General features: G+C 42.8%; 1 protein-coding gene across 2 annotated transcripts in view; it reads right to left on the bottom strand.

Annotated features, from left to right (window-relative positions):
* KHDRBS3 (KH RNA binding domain containing, signal transduction associated 3) overlaps window positions 1-20679 on the bottom strand; it is a 110992-nt gene that overhangs the window by 54272 nt on the left and 36041 nt on the right. For both annotated transcript variants that reach the window (XR_014010657.1, XM_081204983.1), the window contains exon 2: window positions 7724-7845. Coding sequence is in view for 1 of the 2 variants with exons in the window: in XM_081204983.1 (XP_081061109.1) it covers window positions 7724-7845 (122 nt within the window). In the remaining variant the exon portion in view is untranslated. The remainder of the gene's footprint in view (window positions 1-7723; window positions 7846-20679) is intronic.

The raw sequence follows: 20679 nt of genomic DNA, 5'->3' as shown, positions 1-20679 counted from the left end.
GCCATCTCACCAACATTTTAAGAGTTGTTTTTGGAAGGATGCGTTGTTTTGCTTCTCAGAGTATCAAAAAGCATTTGGATAGTGGTGACCTGGTAGACACTATATACTTGGACTTTGAAAGAAGTAGTTCAGAAAGTCTGTCACTCAAAATGATAACAAAAGAAGAGGACGTATTCTTTTGTGTATTAGTAACTGGTTAAAGAACAAGAATCACTACTAAATGGAGAGTTCTGAGAATGCATCATTAACAAGTAGTGCTCCCGCAAGAGACTTGTACTGGGACCAGTGCTGATGAGTCACTTTATTCAAGGGGGTAAAAAACAAAAAGGGACCGTGAAGATCTCCTAAAGGATCTCTCCGAAATGGGTGCATGTTAACTAAAACAGGAAATGTGGCTCAATGTTGTGAAAGTTAAAGTGATGCTTGATAAGGCCAATAATAATAAATAAATTAATAAATAAATCTTAACTTCACATGCACCATTATGGGGCTTCAGCTAGGAAAGAATGGGAACGTTAGAGTTGGAGGAAAAACAAGGCAATTAATGGACATCAGTTCCTTTGGTGCAAGCCCTGGTTCAGATGTCCATGCCCACATGAATATCAGCAGCTAATGAATAGGGGGAAAGCTCAACTAAGGTAAACTGAAACAGGATGGAGTGTAAACAGAGAAAGAGTGGTGTAAAATCGATGCCAAAACAGTATTCTCATGACCTATCACAACACACCAACAGGCAGTAAGTGAGGGGAAAGATTTGCAAGACGTCACCTGAACGACACAATACCTCTTAACAGAAAAGTTTACTTGAAACTGTGTCAATATAAGTCTGGTTATCAGTAATCATTATGGTGAGAAATGCACCTGTGCATTTATGTTAAGAAACATGCATTCCTGTTAAGACTCTATGCATATGGAAGAACTTTCTTCTGCGTGCAGGTCTAGGATATTCTCTGCAGCCTCTCCACCCACACCCTAGTTTCCATTTTAAGAAGACTATTAAAAAAGAAGAAGAAAAGCTGTTTGTGCCTATTCTCTTGCTCCTGTTCTTGGCCTCATAGGTTTGTAACTGGTTAAGGGACAGAGGGAAGGACAAACAAGTTCTCACAGTGGTAATCAAAGGAATCCCCCCAAGATTCTGTACTGGAGCCAATGATATAAACAATGTGAAGTCAAGGGCAAGTGGTAGAATAGCCAAATTTTCTGACGCCAGCAAATAAATCATGAAATCCAAAGCAGTCTGCGAGACTCCAGAAGTGTGTCTTCAAAGTGGGTGAAGATGCAAGAAGAGGAGAAATTAGGTTCAACAAGTGCAAAATGATGCATAGTGGGATGGGGGGAATTGAACTTTATAGATGTAATGATGTTATCTAAACTGGCTGTGACTACCGAAGAAGATCTTTGAGGCACAGTAGAGAGAGCAATGAAAGTGTCGACTCCAACAGCGTTCCAGCAGTGAAAGATGTAATGAAACAGGTTTTTATTTCTACAGATTTCATATCTACAGTGTGACTGCATTTGGAATACAATATATAGCTCTGGCCACCCCCTCTCTTAATGTCCTGTTCCATTCAGGGTGGGTTTAATTATTGGAATGGTTTTAGCTGGTTTTCATAATTGTATATTCTATTGCTGTCACCTGCCTTGGAACCTTACAGTGAAGGTTGGGTAAGAAATCTTTTAAATGAATAAATCTCCAAGGGAGGATGACAGCACCAGAAGATATATAGAAAAGAGCAACAAAAACAAAGGGCTAGAGAACCTTCCCTATAAAGGATAAAACGTTTGAAGCTTTTTAGGTTAGAAGATATGACTGCTGGGTTGGCATAATTAAGGTATAAAAATAACAACTGCTTGAAGAGAGTTGATGCCAGGGAATCCCCTTCTTATATAATGCTTGAAATTAGAATGAAGTTGATCAGATGGCTCTTCAGAATAGACAAAAGGAAAGTATTTTATTCACCCTATGGATTGTTGACCCTTCCACAGGATAATGCCACGTTTCAAGAAGAATGGTACAAAATTCACAGGTGGCAAGAGGGAGATCTTTGATGGCCATTAGCTGAGACAGCTGAATGAACACCCAGAATCAGAGGGGCAATGCCCAATTCAGGAAACGGAACACTAGACTTTGTGGATCTTCAGTTGTGGATCCAGAAGGACCTTTATGTTCTTACTAAGCTCTTCTAATCAGTAAACATTGTGGAAGATCGATAGGAAGTCGCCTTGTATCCAAGTTTCTTGAGGAACTCAGACTGAGTATTATCCATCAACACATTGAACTAGCATCCACTGTTATGTAAAGAAGCACATCCAACTGAGCTATCCAGGCTGCATAAGAATCCCCCTTTTGAGATTTCATGACATGGGGAATCGATTGTCACCATGTAGGAACAAGCTGTAAGAAAGGCTCACCAGGATAGTAAAGAAGTAAAGACTTTTACTGTGTCAAAAATGACCCGCAGAATTTGCTTTTCAGCCAGTTTTATAATATAAACCTAAACTAGTTTTAAGCTCATGCGAGGCTGATGCAGATGTAATTCTAGCATAGCCATTAGGTGCTCATGAATAGGTTGCAGGATCATGGGCTCCTTCCCCTAACTCCTTACTGCTCACTCACAAGTTCCCCTTCTTCCTGTTTCATCAGTACTGCATGTGTCCAACATTAATCCTTGGCCAATGAAACTACAGGGTCACTCAATGCTAGCTTCTTCATTTTAAAAAAGTTTTGACATTAACACCAGATGCCCTACTGACACAGGGTAAAGGGGAGAAGGAATTAGGGCTGCAGATTGGTCCTGCAGCACTCCCACATTCTTCTTCCCTGCTAGCAGGCAGGAACAAACAAAATCATTTGTTTAGCCAAGACCCAGCCTTGACTTCAAGTGTTTTTGGAGCAAAACAAACCATGATCCCTGGTTTGAATCCAACTTCAAGCCAAGGGTTGTGGTTTGCTTGCTCCTGTTCGCTTCTCATAAGGAGCTAATAAATAATAATTATTATTATACCTCACCCATTTGGCTGGGTTTCCCCAGCCACTCTGGGCAGCTTACCGCATATATAAAAACATAGTAAAACATGAAGCATTAGAAACTCCCTGATACAGGGCCACCTTCAGATGTCTTCTAAAAGTTGTGTAGTTCTTTTATCTCCTTGACAACTGACGGGAGGGTGTTCCACAGGGTGGGCGCCACTACTGGTTCCCTGTAACTTTGCTTCTTGCAGTGAAAGAACCAGGAGAAGACCCCTGGAGGAGGACCTCTGTGTCCGGGCTGAGCGGTTGGGGTGGAGACGTTCCTTCAGATATACTGGGCCAAGGCTGTTTAGGGCTTTAAAGGTGAGCACCAACACTTTGAATTGTGCTCAGAAACATACTGGGAGCCAGTGAATATATTTTAGAACTGGTGTTATATGGTCCCGGCGACCAGACCCAGTCATCAGTCTAGCTGCCGCATTCTGGATTAGTTAGTTAGTTTCAAAGGTAGCCCCACGGAGAGCGCATTGCAGTAATCCAAGCGGGGGATAACCAGAGCGTGCACCACTCTGGTGAACCAGTCTGTGGGCAGGTAGGGTCTCAGCCTGCGTACCAGATAGAGCTGGTAGACAGCTGCCCTGGACACAGAATTGATCTGCGCCTCCCTGGACAGCTGTGAGTCCAAAATGACTCCCAGGCTGCGCACCTGGTCCTTCAGGGGGAGTGATGAGGGAATGATCTGAATGATCATGATAAACCATTAACCACAGCCTACCATGGTGTGAGAACACACCCAGTAAGTGAGCAAGGAGCAGTTAGGGGAGGGAATGGCTCAATCCCACAGTCTACTCTATTTGCACAGGCTCTTAACTATCATGACCTCTCCATGGAATTTTAGAAATTACAGGGGAGCCAACAAAACTTCAAGATTAGCAAGCTTCATGCCCAGGATTCTTTAAGGGAAGTAATGACAATTTGGCGAGGGAAGCTGTTGTTGGTTTTTATTTTTGGTAGATGTAGCCTCAAACAATTAGTAAAAGCACCATAGCGGGGGGGGGGCGCGGGAGGAACCCTCCAGACATCAGTATTGCCTTGTCGACAATTCCCTCATTTTATTAGAAAACAATCATAGCTTAAAATGGTGCTCCATAGTTAACTTACATAAAGATCTGCTTTTTAGTTTAATGGAACAGTGGTCAATATATTTCAAACCCTGTCATGATTTAATGATTACAAGGCTTCTTTTGCAGTAATAGAGCCGTCTGAAATACACAGCCAGGTATCCTATTAAGGGAAAGCAATATAAATAAATCTTCAATGCATTCCTAAATGAGGAATTATTCATTTACAGTAAACCATGCAAGAAATCTATATCACAATGTCAAGTAGCTACTTTAAGATATAAATCTGAAGGCAGAACATTCATACAGACCCAAAATATCAATTAGGAAATATTAAACTTCAGCTCTGTTACTGATGCAAGCAATTTGGAAAGCCAAGACTTTTTCTTTTTCATTTTTGAAGATACACAGCAATAATGATGCTGCTCTTTGCAGTCTTCCCACATAACCACAGCCCTGTGAATAGTGTTTACAATCTAAAATATAGATTTCAATGCATAATTAATTGCAGTTGTTGAACTTGCATTCCCTTTGATATCAATAGAGATATCCTGTTCATGTTGCTCACTTGATACTTATTACTAGGATGCATCAGAAGCTGGAACTCTTCTTCAAAGAATGATGGAGAGCTATAGTACACATAACACTAAAACAATGAACAAGAGTCATCTTGTGTACTCATCTCTTCAGGTGTCAGCAATATTCCTAAGAAATAACTGGCACAAAGGAGACCTGAAATAAGCTTCTGGAGTGGCTCAATTACAACATGTCTAAAGACCTAACAACTCTTAGGGTGTATCTGTACCATAGACCAATCTACCCCACCTGATGCCCTGCAAATGTTTTGAAGTTCCAACTCCCATATTCTCTTACCATTTGGTAATGCTGGCTCAGGGCTGAAGGAAGTGGAGCCCAAAACATCTAGAAGAACCAAGTTGGAGAAGGCTGCCAAAGACTTAAAACTGGTTTAATGTGAGCTCTGGGAACTGCAGTTCTGGGCTAAGCATCCCCAACAGAGAATATTCTACGGGCCCTCACCAAACTATAAATGCTAGGTTACTTTGCAGAAAACCCAAATAGTTAAAACCAGCATAAAAAGGATATAACTTTTCAGCATAGATGTTTCAGTTACTGGGCTGCCTCGCTGCTTAGTACTGACTCCAGTTCGTTAATGAATAAGTAAATAGTCTCCGGTCTCAATATTTAATGCATGTCCCATATTGCTATTATAAAAATGTGCTACAGATCCTTGGGACACCCCAGTTCTTTGCTTTCCTGTACTGTGAAAACCATCCATCTATTCCAGCATCCTCAAAAGAGACTAAAAATGCAAGACGCGAAGAATGACATGAATCACTGAAGGAAATTGAGGGAGCCCCTTAGTTAGCAGGAGAATTGCTCCCAAATAATTCTTCAGCAAATAGGGAGGTTGTTTCCACATTATGAGAGATTCTCTTGGGAGATCTATTCCCTGAACCAAGAAGAGCCAAGGGACAGGCCTTCAACTCATATACTCAATCACCAGGCAAGAACAACCAAATCAGGAAATTCTACTGCCATGCAGAAGTATCAGTGTGGTGCATTGGTTAGAGAGTTGGACGAGAACCTGGTAGACCAGGGTTCAAATAGCTATTCAGGCATGAAGCTCACTGGGTGCCCTTGGGCCAGCCACTCACTCGCAACCTAGTCTACCTCACAAGGTTGTTATGAGGATAAAATGGGGAGAAGGAGAATTATGTATGCCACCTAGAGCTCCCGGGAGGAAACGTAGGCTACAGATGGGATGAATGAGTTTCACTTAATGATGGCTAAAGAGAATTTCTAAGGCTGGTTTAGGTTCAAACCACTCTCTGATCTAACAACTCTCAGGTCTGCTGGATCCTAACCCTCTGCTCCTTGCTGACCTTGCTATAGGACTGCTCTCATAATAATTCCAACTGCATAATTCATCTGTAGTGTTCACTCATCAACAGAAGTGAGCTTGCAAACAGCCTGGGCACTGGAACTTCAACAAAACTCATTTCTGAAGCAGAGTAACTGTCGGCAAAAAGGGTCCAAAAGGCTGGTTTGTTTTTTTAAAAAAACCTAATATTCATGCAAAAATTTATTCGTTACAAAGGAATCAGTACCCAGCTCGATACAACAAAATACCCCTGTAAAATAAAAAGTGATCTATCAGGTTGTATAAGGCAAAATAGCCTCATTTTGTATCAAGATATACATGTTATAATTTCACCTTAATTTTATTTTTATTGTAAACTGCCCTGTGATCCTTGGATAAAGGGTGGTATAGAAATTAAAATAGTAATAATAATAATATTTTTAATGAGGTAGTAGCAAAATATTGCATGTGGCCTTACAAGTTTACTGTATTTTCTGGGGTAAAAGACTACTTTTTAACCCAGGAAAATCTTCTCAAAAGTCGGGGGTCGTCTTATACGCCAGCTACAGCAGCAGCTCCTGCAGCAACTCCCCACCAAAGGATAAAACAACAGCAAATTAAATCAGAGGACACCAAGCTCTCTAGATGAAGCAGAAATAAGCTTCAAAATTGGCCCCAGAAGCCCCCAGCCACTGGGATTGGATTGGATTGATCTTTATTACGGCCATTGGCCCGTCACACGACAGTTTGCCAGCCATTGGGAAGTAGAGCGGATTTCCGAGCCGGACTGGACACTGGTTTTTTAATTTTTATTTGGTGTGCATTGGAAGAGGGGTAGACTTATACGGCGAGTATATCCCAAACTCTATATTTTAACTGGAAAAGTTGGGGGGTCGTCTTATACGCCCAGTCGTCTTATACGGCGGAAAATACGGTACTCTACCAAAGTGATTCCATCCAGCCCTTTGCCTAATGTCTAAGAGTGGAGAATTATTATTTTTTTTGGGGGGGGGGGGTGGCAAAAAAGCCAAAAAGGAACTGCGTGGGGTTGAAAGAGCTCTTTGCAAGCAATCAGTTCAGACCTGCCCCTTCCCAGTAGGGAACGGGAGAGAGAAAGAGGAGTGGGCCTCAACATAAGGAGTTTCATCACTCTTGGGTTTAGATTACAGAACTCCCATAATAACGTATTGAGTTGGATCTTAACGTTGCAAGTTTTTAACACACCCAAAATCAGGTTCGCCTTTTCCTCGTGCCTACAGAACTTGAGGATTTCTCCCACAGTTCTGAGGGGCCTGGAAATGAACCTGTGCATTTCGGACAAGAACAGACCTACCTGTCTAATGGCCAGCTTTTGTATTTGCAAAGATCCAGGTGCAGCCATTGTAGTTTTGTGCGCCCCAAGAGGTGTCAGTGCAACCTGACACTTGAGCTGCACCTAACCCTGCTTCCTTTCTCACACCATCTTATTAAGTAAGATGCAGACACAGAGGGTTTCACTATCAGCAAAGCATGTTTTCTCTTTCTTGCTCTGTTTTCTCTCTCACACCCACCCACCCCACAACAGTTCTGCAAAAGTTGAACGTTTGCACAAGTTTTGGGCCAAATAAAGAAAATGCCCTATGGTGGATTTTTCTTCTTCTTGTGGGTCCACTTGGATGCTGCTGCTTTAAATAAATAAAAAGAAAACTGCCCGTAACATCCAAAGTGATCAGAAACAAAACAGGTGGTGTTTAATGACACTGAACTTACCTTGGGAAACTGTTTTACTGGAATTAATACTTTCTGTCCCAATTTCATGTTTTTGTTAATCACTACATCAATGTACTTTTCTTCTTCCTTGCCTTCTTCCCCTTTTTGGAATTTTTCAATTTCTGCAACAGAGAGAACACAATTTGTTTTTAGCGTTAATTTCCCCCTAATTGCTTTGAACTTGTCTTCTGATTTACGTAAAAGTTTTTCTTCAGGGCAATTTTGAAAAATCTCACAGTACGCAGCACAGGAATCTGGTCTGTTTGTCTATCAAGTCAAGCACTCTGTTCTGTGGCTGACAGAAGCACCTTCAGAAATCATTTAATACTTGGTCGCTTTAACAGGGGGTGCCGTGGATGTAATCTGCATGGATGCACCCTAGCGCTTCGCTATGCTCCTTCCGCTTACGTACACTGCCCTGATTTAAGCAACAGAGAGCAAAGTACAGCTGTTGAATCCCAGATTTCACTGCAATTTATGGCTGTCTGTCCTCATGGTTCCAGGTACACTTGGAAATTTGAGGTTATATAAAAAAGGGAGGCGGAAATATGCCTTTATCAGGTTCGTTTCTTCACTGCTGATCAAACTCGCACAATTTATTAGTCAGGGAGGCGAATGAATCCTCTGTCTTTCCTTTTTAAGAAGTCATCTAATCTAGCAGCTACCAAGTGGAGCCTACAATGAAGCGTTGCAATGCATTGTTCCCATTAGGGGTTCAAGAATACTACATGCTGTAAAGGGCTCAAAATCAGGGCCTTCCAATCTCCAGCTCCCCATCCCCAATATCTGTTCTTTTCCAAATGACCCTCAACATCCCATGGCTCACTGGGCTCTTGGAAGGGGTTTTCCGCTTAGGTCAGGGGTAGGTAACCGGATGCGACCCAATCGCCTTCTCAATCTGGCCCGCGGATGGTCCGGGAATCAACGTGTTTTTATATGAGTAGAATGTGCCCTTTTATTTAAACTGCATCTCTGGGTTATTTGTGGGGCCTGCCTGGTGTTTTTACAAGAGTAGAATGTGTGCTTTTATTTAAAATGCATCTCTGGGTTATTTGTGGGGCATAGAAATTCGTTCATATTTTTTTCAAGATATAGTCCGGCCCCCCACAAGGTCTGAGGGACAGTGGACCGGCCCCCTGCTGAAAAAGGTTGCTGACCCCTGACTTAGGTTATGTGTTGTTGTTACTTCCTACAAAGCGCTGGGCCGGATCTGGAAGTAGCCTTCTGTCATGGGAAGGGAACCTTTGGATTAAGCCCAACAAAGAAATTCTGAGACAGTTCCTTTCTTTTAGGTTTAATGCACACTGTGTAAAACTACTTCCTTCCATACACTCTTCATCCTCCTAAGAGGAAAGTGTTCTCTTCCTGGGCCTTAATCAGCTGCTGCCTAAAGACATTTAGGACTTTATACACCCTAAAAGAGGCAAGGAAAGTTGTCAGCACGTTCAGAACTTTGCAGTTCCAAATTAGAAGCAGGCGGATTTGAGAAAGGAAGGAATTAATCCTACACAACTCTTCAATTATTCTCAAATAGTTTTTTTCGCCATTTAACAAGGGCTAAACCTGAACACAGTATTCCTAAGTACCTAATTAATGACGCCGATACAATGAATATTCATTATCACGGAGAAGTATATTTAGCCATCATTTGTTCCGCTTTCTCCCAAACTCTTCATTAAACTCAAAAAGGCCTCTGTTGAGGCTTTGGTATCTTATCTAGAACGTAAAATATCCCATGTGAAGAGGGCAGCCTTAAAATAAACCCATTCTCTACCTATGGAGGCACATTCCCGATGACAGCACTTAGCATTTATAAGGCACATAGTCGTGATCAAAGTGCGACTCATGTAGTAATCCCTGCAACTGCACTGTTAAGACAGATGGGTGTTATTTTCCCCATATTGCAAACTGGGGGTTAGACACTGCTAACCTGCCTCGGGGCAATGAAATACACAACTGACAGTAACACACATATTCAGAATTTCCCCTCAAAACAGACGAGGCAGAGTAAATGGCCACAAAGTTTTTATTGGCTACTTTATTTGAGTTAGGAATTTAACTTCGGTTTGGAACCCCACTGTCAAACTTGCAGGCAAGGCTGCTCTCCTAAAATGAAGTTAGGACTGCCAACCTCCGCAACTGCCAACGTAACTGTATTTGCCAGAAAACATTATTTTGGAAACAGGACCGAAATAGACACACACGCACACACACAAAAGCCATGTAATAAGCAAAAGTGCAAAAATCTGCTGTTTTGCTTCATTATCAAGCTATTCCCCCCCCCCCCAAGAATTCTTAAACTGAAACCAGTTCCTAAATACGTTAAGGGTGAAACAACTGCAGGTATGCAATTAAACTTTAAAAAACCCAAATCGTATCGGATCAGCATTCCCCCCCCCCAAAAAAAAAGCAGCAGAAAACTTGTTTCCAAGAAGATTCTGGAAAACTGAGGGAGCTGGCATTTCCTTGGCAGAAGAGCAATCCTAAAGTTGAGACAGCCCTACAGATACTAAAGACAGAATAGTGTTAATCTGCAGTAAAAAATACTATAAGGAACAAACAATACTGGGAGCTGCTATGAACAGCTGCTATAGAACCTGTTCACTAGCTTAGGTTAGACTAAGACTGCATACAAACCATTCCTTTAAAGCACATTCAAAGCACATTTCCCCCCTCAAAGAATTCTGGGTACCGTAGTAAAAGGGCTGCTGGAAACTGTAACTCTGCAGTGTTAGAAACTGAGATACGAAAGCTAGGAGTTAAATGGTATCTTTAAATCTAGGTTATGGGCGCAACAACAGGATGTCTAGGCACGCTTTTCTAATAACAAAAATATAAAGCTGAAAATGAATGAACTGCAGCTAAAATATTATGTTCATTTTTCACATGGTCTAGTCCTTCCCCTGCTCACCCCCCTCATATTCTTAAGAGGGTCTCTTTCATGGGTAGGCAAACTAAGGCCCGGGGGCTGGATCCGGCCCGATCGCCTTCTAAATCCGGCCCACAGATGATCCGGGAATCAGTGTGTTTTTACATGAGTAGAATGTGTCCTTGTATTTAAAATGCATCTCTGGGTTATTTGTGGGGCATAGAAATACGTTCTTTTTTTTCTTCAAAATATAGTCCGGCCCCCCACAAACTATGAGGGACAGTGGACCGGCCCCCTGCTGAAAAAAGTCTCCTGCCCCCTGATCTCTTCTTTAGTCTTCGGAGAGTAGCTGGAAGTGAGGAAGCAGAAAAAAGTCCTTCTGTCCTTCCACTCTGCAGTTTTAATCTGAAATCTTAGGCGCAGTACTGCACCCAGAGCTTAGAAACTGCTCGCGCTAATGAAATTCCCTGTCGCAAAATGCGCCTAGAACGATGGGAGTTTTGAACACTGTAACTCTGTGAAGGAGGGTAACCTACAGGGCCCAGAATTCTTTTTTTTACCATAATTTTTATTGAATTTTCCATGTTTCATTTAATTCAGTACACATATTCACAACTTACAATATTTGCTCAAAATGAGCCTAGACTTCCTTCTATCTCTCTTTCTGACATCCCTATAGTTTATAACACATTTTTCGCATTCCCGTAATCATTTCTTTATCCTATAATCACCTTAAAATATCACATTCTTGTTTATAAATCATCTTAATTTCACATTGCAAAACATTTCACGTTAATGCTACAAGAAGAAGTTAATGCTATGAGAAGAGAAGACTCCCTGGAAAAGACCCTGATGTTGGGAAAGATGGAGGGCACAAAGAGAAGGGGACGACAGAGGACAAGATGGTTGGACAGTGTTCTCGAAGCTACCAGCATGAGTTTGACCAAACTGCAGGAGGCAGTGGAAGACAGAAGTGCCTGGCGTGCTCTGGTCCATGGGGTCACAAAGAGTCGGACACGACTAAACGACTAAACAACAACAAATTATTAATATTAATATTTACTTTTATTTATTATCAATTGAGGACAAACTAACATAGAATCATAGAATATTAGAGTTGGAAGGGATTCAAGGGTCATCTATGATACAATGAAGTCTAAGAAGAGCCCCGGGTAGAAAAAGAAGTTGCAAGCTGCCTACTGTCACTTTGACCCGTTTCTCGCTACCACAAAATAAATGTCAAAGGTGACCTTGTCCATTCTCCTTATTTCCACTTCTGTTCTGAGGAAGCATGAAACCCAGGTGCTATCAAAGTAGCCCCCAAAACTCAATTCAGGATTGTTTCCACTATATAGCATGCTAAATTAATAGTGGATAGCTAAGCCAGAGCAATGAGGAAATCCAATCAGATTTTCAAGGTCGAATGAGCAGGAGGATTTGCCTTCCCTTAATCCCTAGATTACATTCTGTACTACTAGTAGGCTTTGTGCGTCTCCTAGCTCAAATATAATAGATGAACATGTGATTAAGGTTTCTGATAATGCTAAGGATTAAAATCCCCGTGTTCCCAAACCATGGACCCAAATGTTTATAGTAGTCCAGAAATTCATGTCGTTGGAGGAATTACTGGATTTTGTTCAGAGCAGAGTAGGCTAAGCAAGGATTGCTTCCCACTGAACCCACATGGCAGACCATAATATAATTGAGTGCATTAGATAATGGAAAAGTAGACTTGTTTCACTTTAATCTCAAAGATAGAATTAAATCTTCCTCTGAGAGGACTATTATTGTCGGCTTTGTTACTTCTATTAAAGTTGCGTGCAAAAGAATTTAGGGCCTTATTAAAGTGATGTGCTGCTGTTTTTTCCTGCCGCACGTACTTCCTGCTCTACAGACTTCCATCAGTAGCCAAGGCCAAACAGGAAACGCTTGGATCAAGTAGACACTTCTGCAAAACCAGGAATCCTTCTGCTTTATCAAATACAATTTCCACAAAAATGAGCTCCACATTCAAAATATTCTAACTGGTGGTGCCAGTGGTTGGGTCTTCCTGGGTGACGCCAACCCACAACAGTGCCTTCTCAGTGGCAGCCCCCTACTTATGGAAGTCCCCTCCCTGGTGAGGTGTGTCAGTCTCCATCACTAACTTTCAGGAGGACTTTGAAAACATTCCTGCTCACCCCGGCATTTGATGGCTGAAAGATACTCTTCCAAGAATCTTGAAATGATTAGCTGTGAGAGTAATGTGGTTGTTTTACATCTTTTTAGATGTTTCAATTATTTCAAGTTTCAAGTATGCTTCTACAATTAAGTGTTTTAAATTTGTTGTTAGGGCCAGGTTTAAATAAAAAATTATTATTATTATTAATTTTTTTATTATTATTATTCATTTTACCACTTATATGTTTGTCACCCTGGGTTCCTTTGGGGGGAAAGCTGGGACAGAAATGTAATATAAACAAATATTTAACGCCCTTTCGTTCTGACAGCATTCAAAGACTCTTCTCAGGGCTCTGCCAGTGGGGTTTTATTTATTTAATTTTTATTTTAGCATGACAAATCCAAGTGGAGAGTTATGAGAAGTTTGAAAATGAAGCTGTCCCAAGGAGTAGCTTAAGCTTTGCTTATGACATTCATTTTGCCTAGTACATTATCAAAGTTATTATCACAAAATAAATCTTTAATGGGGTTCATAATGGTGCTTTAAATCACAACAGTAAGCTCTACAGCTTGATCTTAAAGTTTAACTTGTGATGGACTGCAATCGTAATGGGCTGGTTTCTACATACAACTACAGACATACCTTGGAGATACTGTAAGTTCAGTTCCAGACTGCCGCAATAAAGCCAATCACACTTTTTTTGGTTTCCCAGTTCATATAAAAGTTATGTTCACACTATACTGTAGTCTATTAAGCCAGCCCCCGCAAAACCCCAGCTCCAGCCCTTGCCAGTTCTACCCCATGGCCAGTAGAAGGGTGGAGGTCTGTGTTAGAAACTCAGAAACAACAGACAAAAAAATGGCTCCTTAAACCAAGGTTACAGTTGCCAAAACAGAGTGTCTAGTTGCCATTTGGGGGCAAGACCGCTCTAAAGTCTTATTTTTCAAATGATGAGCTGACTGTGATTGATTCCCAGTTAAACATCTGGCTAGCTCAGATGACCACCTTGGCTCGGTTAAGAACTCTTGAGAACTTAAAGAAGCAAAGTCACTCGATCCAGGGACAGTCCTTGTATACATAGATAGAGACAGTGGTACCTCGGGTTACATAAGCTTCAGGTTACAGACGCCACTAACCTAGAAATAGTACCTCGGGTTAAGAACTTTGCTTCAGGATGAGAACAGAAATTGTGCTCTGGCGGTGCGGCAGCAGCAGGAGGCCCCATTAGCTAAAGTGGTGCTTCAGATTAAGAACAGTTTCAGGTTAAGAACGGACCTCCGGAACAAATTAAGTTCTTAACCCAAGGTACCACTGTATACTTACTGGCATATCACTTTTTCTTAATGGTGACTGCTCCTGCTCAGAAAAAGCATTTTGGTTCAAGATATTCATTCTGATTGTGCAGATAAAATATAACTGACTGAATTCTACAGGATGTGGTATTAGTGTGTGAAAACAGTCCAGATCCAATGATCCTCAGGCATACATCTCCAGATGGTGGAGATGTCAGTCGCCATCCTGGAACCCGGACATTTGCAATTGGTTGCAAGTGGTCAATAGTAAGGTAAAGATGCCCCTGCCCGTACGGGCCAGTCGTGACCAACTCTAGGGTTGCGCGCTCATCTCACTCAAGAGGCTGGGAGCCGGCGCCGTCAAGTGGCCAGCGTGACGAAGCTGCAACAGGCGAGCCAGCACCAGTGCCGCACACGGAAACGCAGTTTACCTTCCCGCTATAAAGCGGTACCTATTTACCTACTTGCACTTAGGGGTGCTTTCAAACTGCTAGGTGGGCAGGAGCTGGGACCGAACAACGGGAGCTCACCCCGCCGCGGGGATTCGAACCGCCGACCTTACGATCAGCAAGTCCTAGGCACTGAGGTTTTACCCACAGCGCCACCCGCGTCCCTGCAAGTGGTCAATAGCCAGGTGCAAAATGTGCCTGGCACCTGGCTAATTTCAAACAGTGGCAGTGGCAGAGGAGGACTTCTTTTTCCTAGAAGTGGCTGTGCTGCCTGCTGCTGCACCTGTGTCCTTGTAAGGAGCAATGTCTGTGAAGTTCAAAAAGCAAAGCGCAATAAAACGAGCTATGCCTGTAGTTCCAAACAAGATCTACACACCATGGGAAGACTACAGAAATCCACTTCCAGTAAGATGCTGTTTATAGAGCTGCCTGCTAAAAAGGTAATTCAGGGACAGTTATCAGGCAGGATTCAAATCACTGCTTAGGGCCCACACAACAGGCTTTGTACTAATTCAGTGGATGATTAAAAAGGAACAAAAACTATATTTAAATGCATAAGAAACCCCCATGGTTCATGCTATTATCAGTTTCAAAAGCAGTTTCTTTTGCTCCCCAGTTCTAGGAATTCTGGCTACTATATCTGCAGAAAGAGTGGGTTCTTCCCATGCCTGCTTACATGAATAAATCACTATTCTGCAAGTCAAATTTGGGACTAGCAAGCAAAAATTAACAAAATCAGAACAGATGGATTTGCAACTCTCAGACACGCCAGCTAAGGACATATTTACACTGTTAAATGCCTGCATGCAAGTGTGGAAAGTGGATATCCAAGCCAAATCCATTCACATGCAAGTATGAAGTGGCTGTAACTTACATGGCAAACATGGGCAGAAAACTCACAACGACACAACTTACTTGATATAGGATTTAATGTGTGCCGAAGGTAAGTTAATGAGATGATAAGAATCTGGGCAAGTTAGCCATGAATGCTGGAGTGGTATGCTGGAAGAAATATCATAGAATCATAGAGTTGGAATAGACCACAAGGGCCATCGAGTCCAACCCCCTGCCAAGCAGGAAACACCATCAGAGCACTCCTGACATATGGTTGTCAAGCCTCTGCTTAAAGACCTCCAAAGTAGGAGACTCCACCACACTCCTTGGCAGCAAATTCCACTGTCGAACAGCTCTTACTGTCAGGAAGTTCTTCCTAATGTTTAGGTGGAATCTTCTTTCTTGTAGTTTGGATCCATTGCTCCGTGTCCGCTTCTCTGGAGCAGCAGAAAACAACCTTTCTCCCTCCTCTATATGACATCCTTTTATATATTTGAACATGGCTATCATATCACCCCTTAACCTCCTCTTCTCCAGGCTAAACATGCCCAGCTCCCTTAGCCGTTCCTCATAAGGCATCGTTTCCAGGCCTTTGACCATTTTGGTTGCCCTCCTCTGGACACGTTCCAGTTTGTCAGTGTCCTTCTTGAACTGTGGTGCCCAGAACTGGTCACAGTACTCCAGGTGAGGTCTGACCAGAGCAGAATACAGTGGCACTATTACTTCCCTTGATCTAGATGCTATACTCCTATTGATGCAGCCCAGAATTGCATTGGCTTTTTTAGCTGCCGCGTCACACTGTTGGCTCATGTCAAGTTTGTGGTCAACCAAGACTCCTAGATCCTTTTCACATGTACTGCTCTCAAGCCAGGTGTCACCCATCTTGTATTTGTGCCTCTCATTTTTTTTGCCCAAGTGCAATACTTTATGTATGTATATCATGTATGTAACAAACAAGCTGTGTCTATATTTGTGACCTGTTCCAAGTTATATACGGTACTCCCTTTTGTAGATGCAATAGCAAACTGATTTGGCATTACTGGTTCTCCTTGCTGCTTCATAATGCCTGCTCTTTAGATGTCTGATATACACCTAAAGCCATCGCTTTCATTTCTTTCTTCTCTCTAACCTCTGAATTGCCCACCAAATTTAGGTATCTAAAGTCCTCCTTGCTGGTTTATATAACAGCTTCTAGCTATATTCTCTTCGTTTTATGGCTATCAGCATGTCCCGCTTTCATCTGTTCCACAATTCAGAGACATTTATTTCCCTACCCTTTCGGTTATGCTTCTTTACACATTCAGCACCATTTCCCCTCAACAGGATTCCACTAACTTCTCAAGAAATCCTTTGTTTTATAACCTGTTCTTCCAGAAAGCTCAAGTCATTGATGGGACTCTCTCCTTCCCCCCAAAAATGGTACACAACCTTCAAGTCTCTCCTATGCACACCTGGCCTGCTTCTTTGCCAGGTCAAATTTCTTGTCCTTCAGTGGGTAACTGAACATTTCCAAAAAAAGACAAAGAAAGATTCCTTCCCCACTCTCCTTTGCATTTACACAGTTCCAAAGCAGATTACCGTAAATTTCGCTCCATAACACGCAGATTTTTCCTCCTAGAAAGTAAGGGGAAATGTCTGTGCGTGTTATGGAGCGAATGCCTACACATGGCGGGGGAATCTGCTGCAGTCGTGAGCAGTCCGTGGCTCGCTTTGAAACAGCAAAGCGGGTGTAAGCGGCTCCTGTCAGCTAGCGGAGCCGGGAAGGAGGGAGAGAAGCAGAGCGGGAGTTGGCTGCTTTAAAACAACCCCTGCTCTCTGTCCCTGCCTGCAGTTTTTTGCTGTCCGATTTTGGATTAGGCACTGTAGGGTGTGTGTGTGTGTGTGTGTGTGTGTGTGTGTGTGTGTGTGTGTGCTTGAGCTATCATTCTCCTCCTCCTGCTTCCCCTTCACTCTCCCGACGTTAGAATCCACACTCTGTGTGTCTGTGTGTGCGTGAGGGCTGCTTCTCCTCCTGCTTCCCCTTCACTCTCCCCACGTTAGAATTGACACTCTGTGTGTCTGTGTGTGCGTGAGGGCTGCTTCTCCCCTTGCTTCCCCTTCACTCTCCCCACGTTAGAATCCACACTCTGTGTGTCTGTGTGTGCGTGAGGGCTGCTTCTCCCCTTGCTTCCCCTTCACTCTCCCGACGTTAGAATTGACACTCTGTGTGTCTGTGTGTGCGTGAGGGCTGCTTCTCCTCTTGCTTCCCCTTCACTCTCCCCACGTTAGAATTGACACTCTGTGTGTCTGTGTGTGCGTGAGGGCTGCTTCTCCTCTTGCTTCCCCTTCACTCTCCCGACGTTAGAATCCACATCCAGTTCTCTCTGTGTGTGTGTGTGTGTGTGTGTGTTGACCTCACTGTGCTTGTTGGGGGAGAGTGTTGGTCACACTTTTTCTTGATTTGTCTCAGAGTGGTTACTATCGTGGTTTCCTTGCTGGGGAGGAGGGAGAGATGCAGAGCCTGCTTGTTCTAAAGGAGCAAAGCCGGAGAGGAGCCTCTCCTGCATTATTAGCAGCACCCTTCTCCACACCCCTCCCCACGTGTGCTCCTTGTCCCTTGAGTGCTTTTCCTTCCCTCCCCACTTAAAACGTGGTTACAAAGCACGGATCCACATGGATCCTCAGGATTTTTGCACTGGGTCACCCCAAATTCACCATCAGATCACATAGCATGTCCATGGCTACAGCCTGCACAAAACCCACACACGCACCCACTGTTTCATGGGGCCGCAATGGGGCAAAAACGTGGTTACAAAGCATGGACCCACATGGATCCTCAGGATTTTTGCATTGGGCTACCCCAAACTCACCGTCAGATCACGTCTGTGGCCACAGCATGAACCACAAAAATCATACATCCACTGTTTTGTTTAGAATATTTTTTTCTTGTTTTCCTCCTCTAAAAACTACGTGCGTGTTATGGTCAGGTGCGTGTTATAGAGCGAAAAATACGGTACATGAAAAAAATATTTATAAATATTTATGAAAATGAAGCAGATAAAGTACAACCAGCTAATAATTTATATACCGTATTTTTTGCTTTATAAGACTCACTTTTTCCCTCCTAAAAAGGGGAAATGTGTGTGCGTCTTATGGAGCGAATGCAGGCTGCGCAGCTATCCCAGAAGCCAGAACAGCAAGAGGGATTGCTGCTTTCACTGCGTAGCGATCCCTCTTGCTGTTCTAGCTTTTGAGATTCAGAATTTTTTTCCCTCTTGTTTTCCTCCTCCAAAAACTAGGTGCATCTTGTGGTCTGGTGCATCTTATAGAGCGAAAAATACGGTATATCTCAACCTTGCCACTAAACTCCAACCAAGGCCTGGATGAATAACCAGGTATTCAACTGGTGCAAAATATTCAAATAAGATTAGGTGTCAGCCATTCTCAGAGGAGGAAGATTTTCAAAGTTATGCTCTGCTTCCAAAAAGACTCTCACCCACTTTGCTGTGCAGGAGATATCAACTAAAGGCACCATAGCCCAAAAAAAATCCTCTGCAGCAGATCTGGAACAGGATAAACTGTTCTCTTAGGAATCCAAGTTCCAAACTGCACAGGTTTAAGGAGCACATTGGCAGCGACTGCAGAATTCTGCTAAAGGCCATTAATAAACTGAACAAATCTAAAAAAACTCTTTGCGATGGAAACTGGAGTAAGCAAGGCCTGAAGTAATCATGGACTCAGAAGAATATATGCCCATATCTGCAAGTATTTTGTAAGACAGCCGAAGTTTATTGCCTAATTTCTACATCTTAGGCATTGCTTATATCAGATGTATTTGATTTAAATCACGATTTTTACCAATTACAAGCAGGTTTTGTGACACCTATTTCTTTTTAAAAGTACTGTCAATATACTTCAAATAATTCGAGCTGTTCAAGACATAGGTAAAGGTAAAGGGACCCCTGACCATTAGGTCCAGTCGTGGCCGACTCTGGGGTTGTGGCGCTCATCTCGCTTTATTGGCCGAGGGAGCCGGCGTACAGCTTCCGGGTCATGTGGCCAGCATGACTCAGCCGCTTCTGGCAAACCAGAGCAGCGCACGGAAACACCGTTTACCTTCCCACTGGAGTGGTACCTATTTATCTACTTGAACTTTGACGTGCTTTCGAACTACTAGGTGGGCAGGAACAGGGACCGAGCAACGGGAGCTCACCCCGTCACGGGGATTTGAACCGCCGACCTTCTGATCAGCAAGTCCTAGGCTCTGTGGTTTAAGCCACAGCGCCACCCGCATCCCTGGAAGAAGGTACAGGGTTATAAAGACTAGGACTAGCCGCCTAAGAAACAGTTTCTATTCAAATTCGATTTTGGTTTTAAATGCAGTGTAAGGTAGTCTCTATGGGAGTATATTGGGGTATCAAAGTTTTTAGGGAGTTAACCAGGCTGGGATAGCTGGGATAGCAGGCTTGTTGGTTTCTGAATGTCTGATGTAGATTTTCAATTTCGTTGTTCTGTATGGGACAATGACAATACAGTGGTACCTCAGGTTACGTACACTTCGGGTTACATACGCTTCAGGTTACAGACTCCACTAACCCAGAAATAGTACCTCGGGTTAAGAACTTTGCTTCAGGATGAGAACAGAAATTGTGCGGCGGCAGCGGGAGGCCCCATTAGCTAAAGTGGTGCTTCAGGTTAAGAACGGACCTCCAGAACGAATTAAGTTCTTAACCTGAGGTACCACTATAAAGATTATAGTATCGTATCCATTTTCTCCATATTTCTCATGATTTCACAAATTTTTAGCATTGCTGAACACTTCTTATTCAGGAACAGTCCCACTGAATACAATACAGATTACACTGAAGCTTTTTCTGTCTTTTCAACGTTATTGTGCAAGATGCATGTAGGATATTGTGTGTGCCTGCTCACTCCCCCCCCCCCAAAAAAACCCACACCCATACAAACAGATGCAACTAAAAAAATCCAACCAAAAATAATACATGGAGAGGAGGATTTCTCTTGGTCTTAACCCGATTCAACAAAACTGCTTCCGTAACTTCCCTTTGTGTGAACCACAATTAAAGCAGTCAGTCGCTAATTAGTCGTAGCTTCCCAACTCATCTGAACCGACAAATTAGTTATCTGCTTTGGAATAAGCAACTTTTGTAAACAAACTTCAGGTTGTGGTTTAACATCCTGACTTGTTCGGAAGCTCCTAGCCAGCTTTCCAGTTCAGAGGAAGTCAGAAACAATGGTTGAGGATTTCCTGTTTTTATCAGGCCTCACACAAGGGGGCAAAAGGGGCTCGTTCATTTCTGAGCATAAGCTTTGATCGTCAAACCACAGCCAGTCATTTTGTCTCCTGTTGA

This window comes from Podarcis bocagei (assembly GCF_964188305.1).
Source record: "Podarcis bocagei genome assembly, chromosome: 8".
Classification (NCBI taxonomy): Eukaryota; Metazoa; Chordata; class Lepidosauria; order Squamata; family Lacertidae; genus Podarcis; species Podarcis bocagei.
Note: the sequence above shows the minus strand (reverse complement) of the source record. Positions and strands in the feature narration are given on the sequence as shown.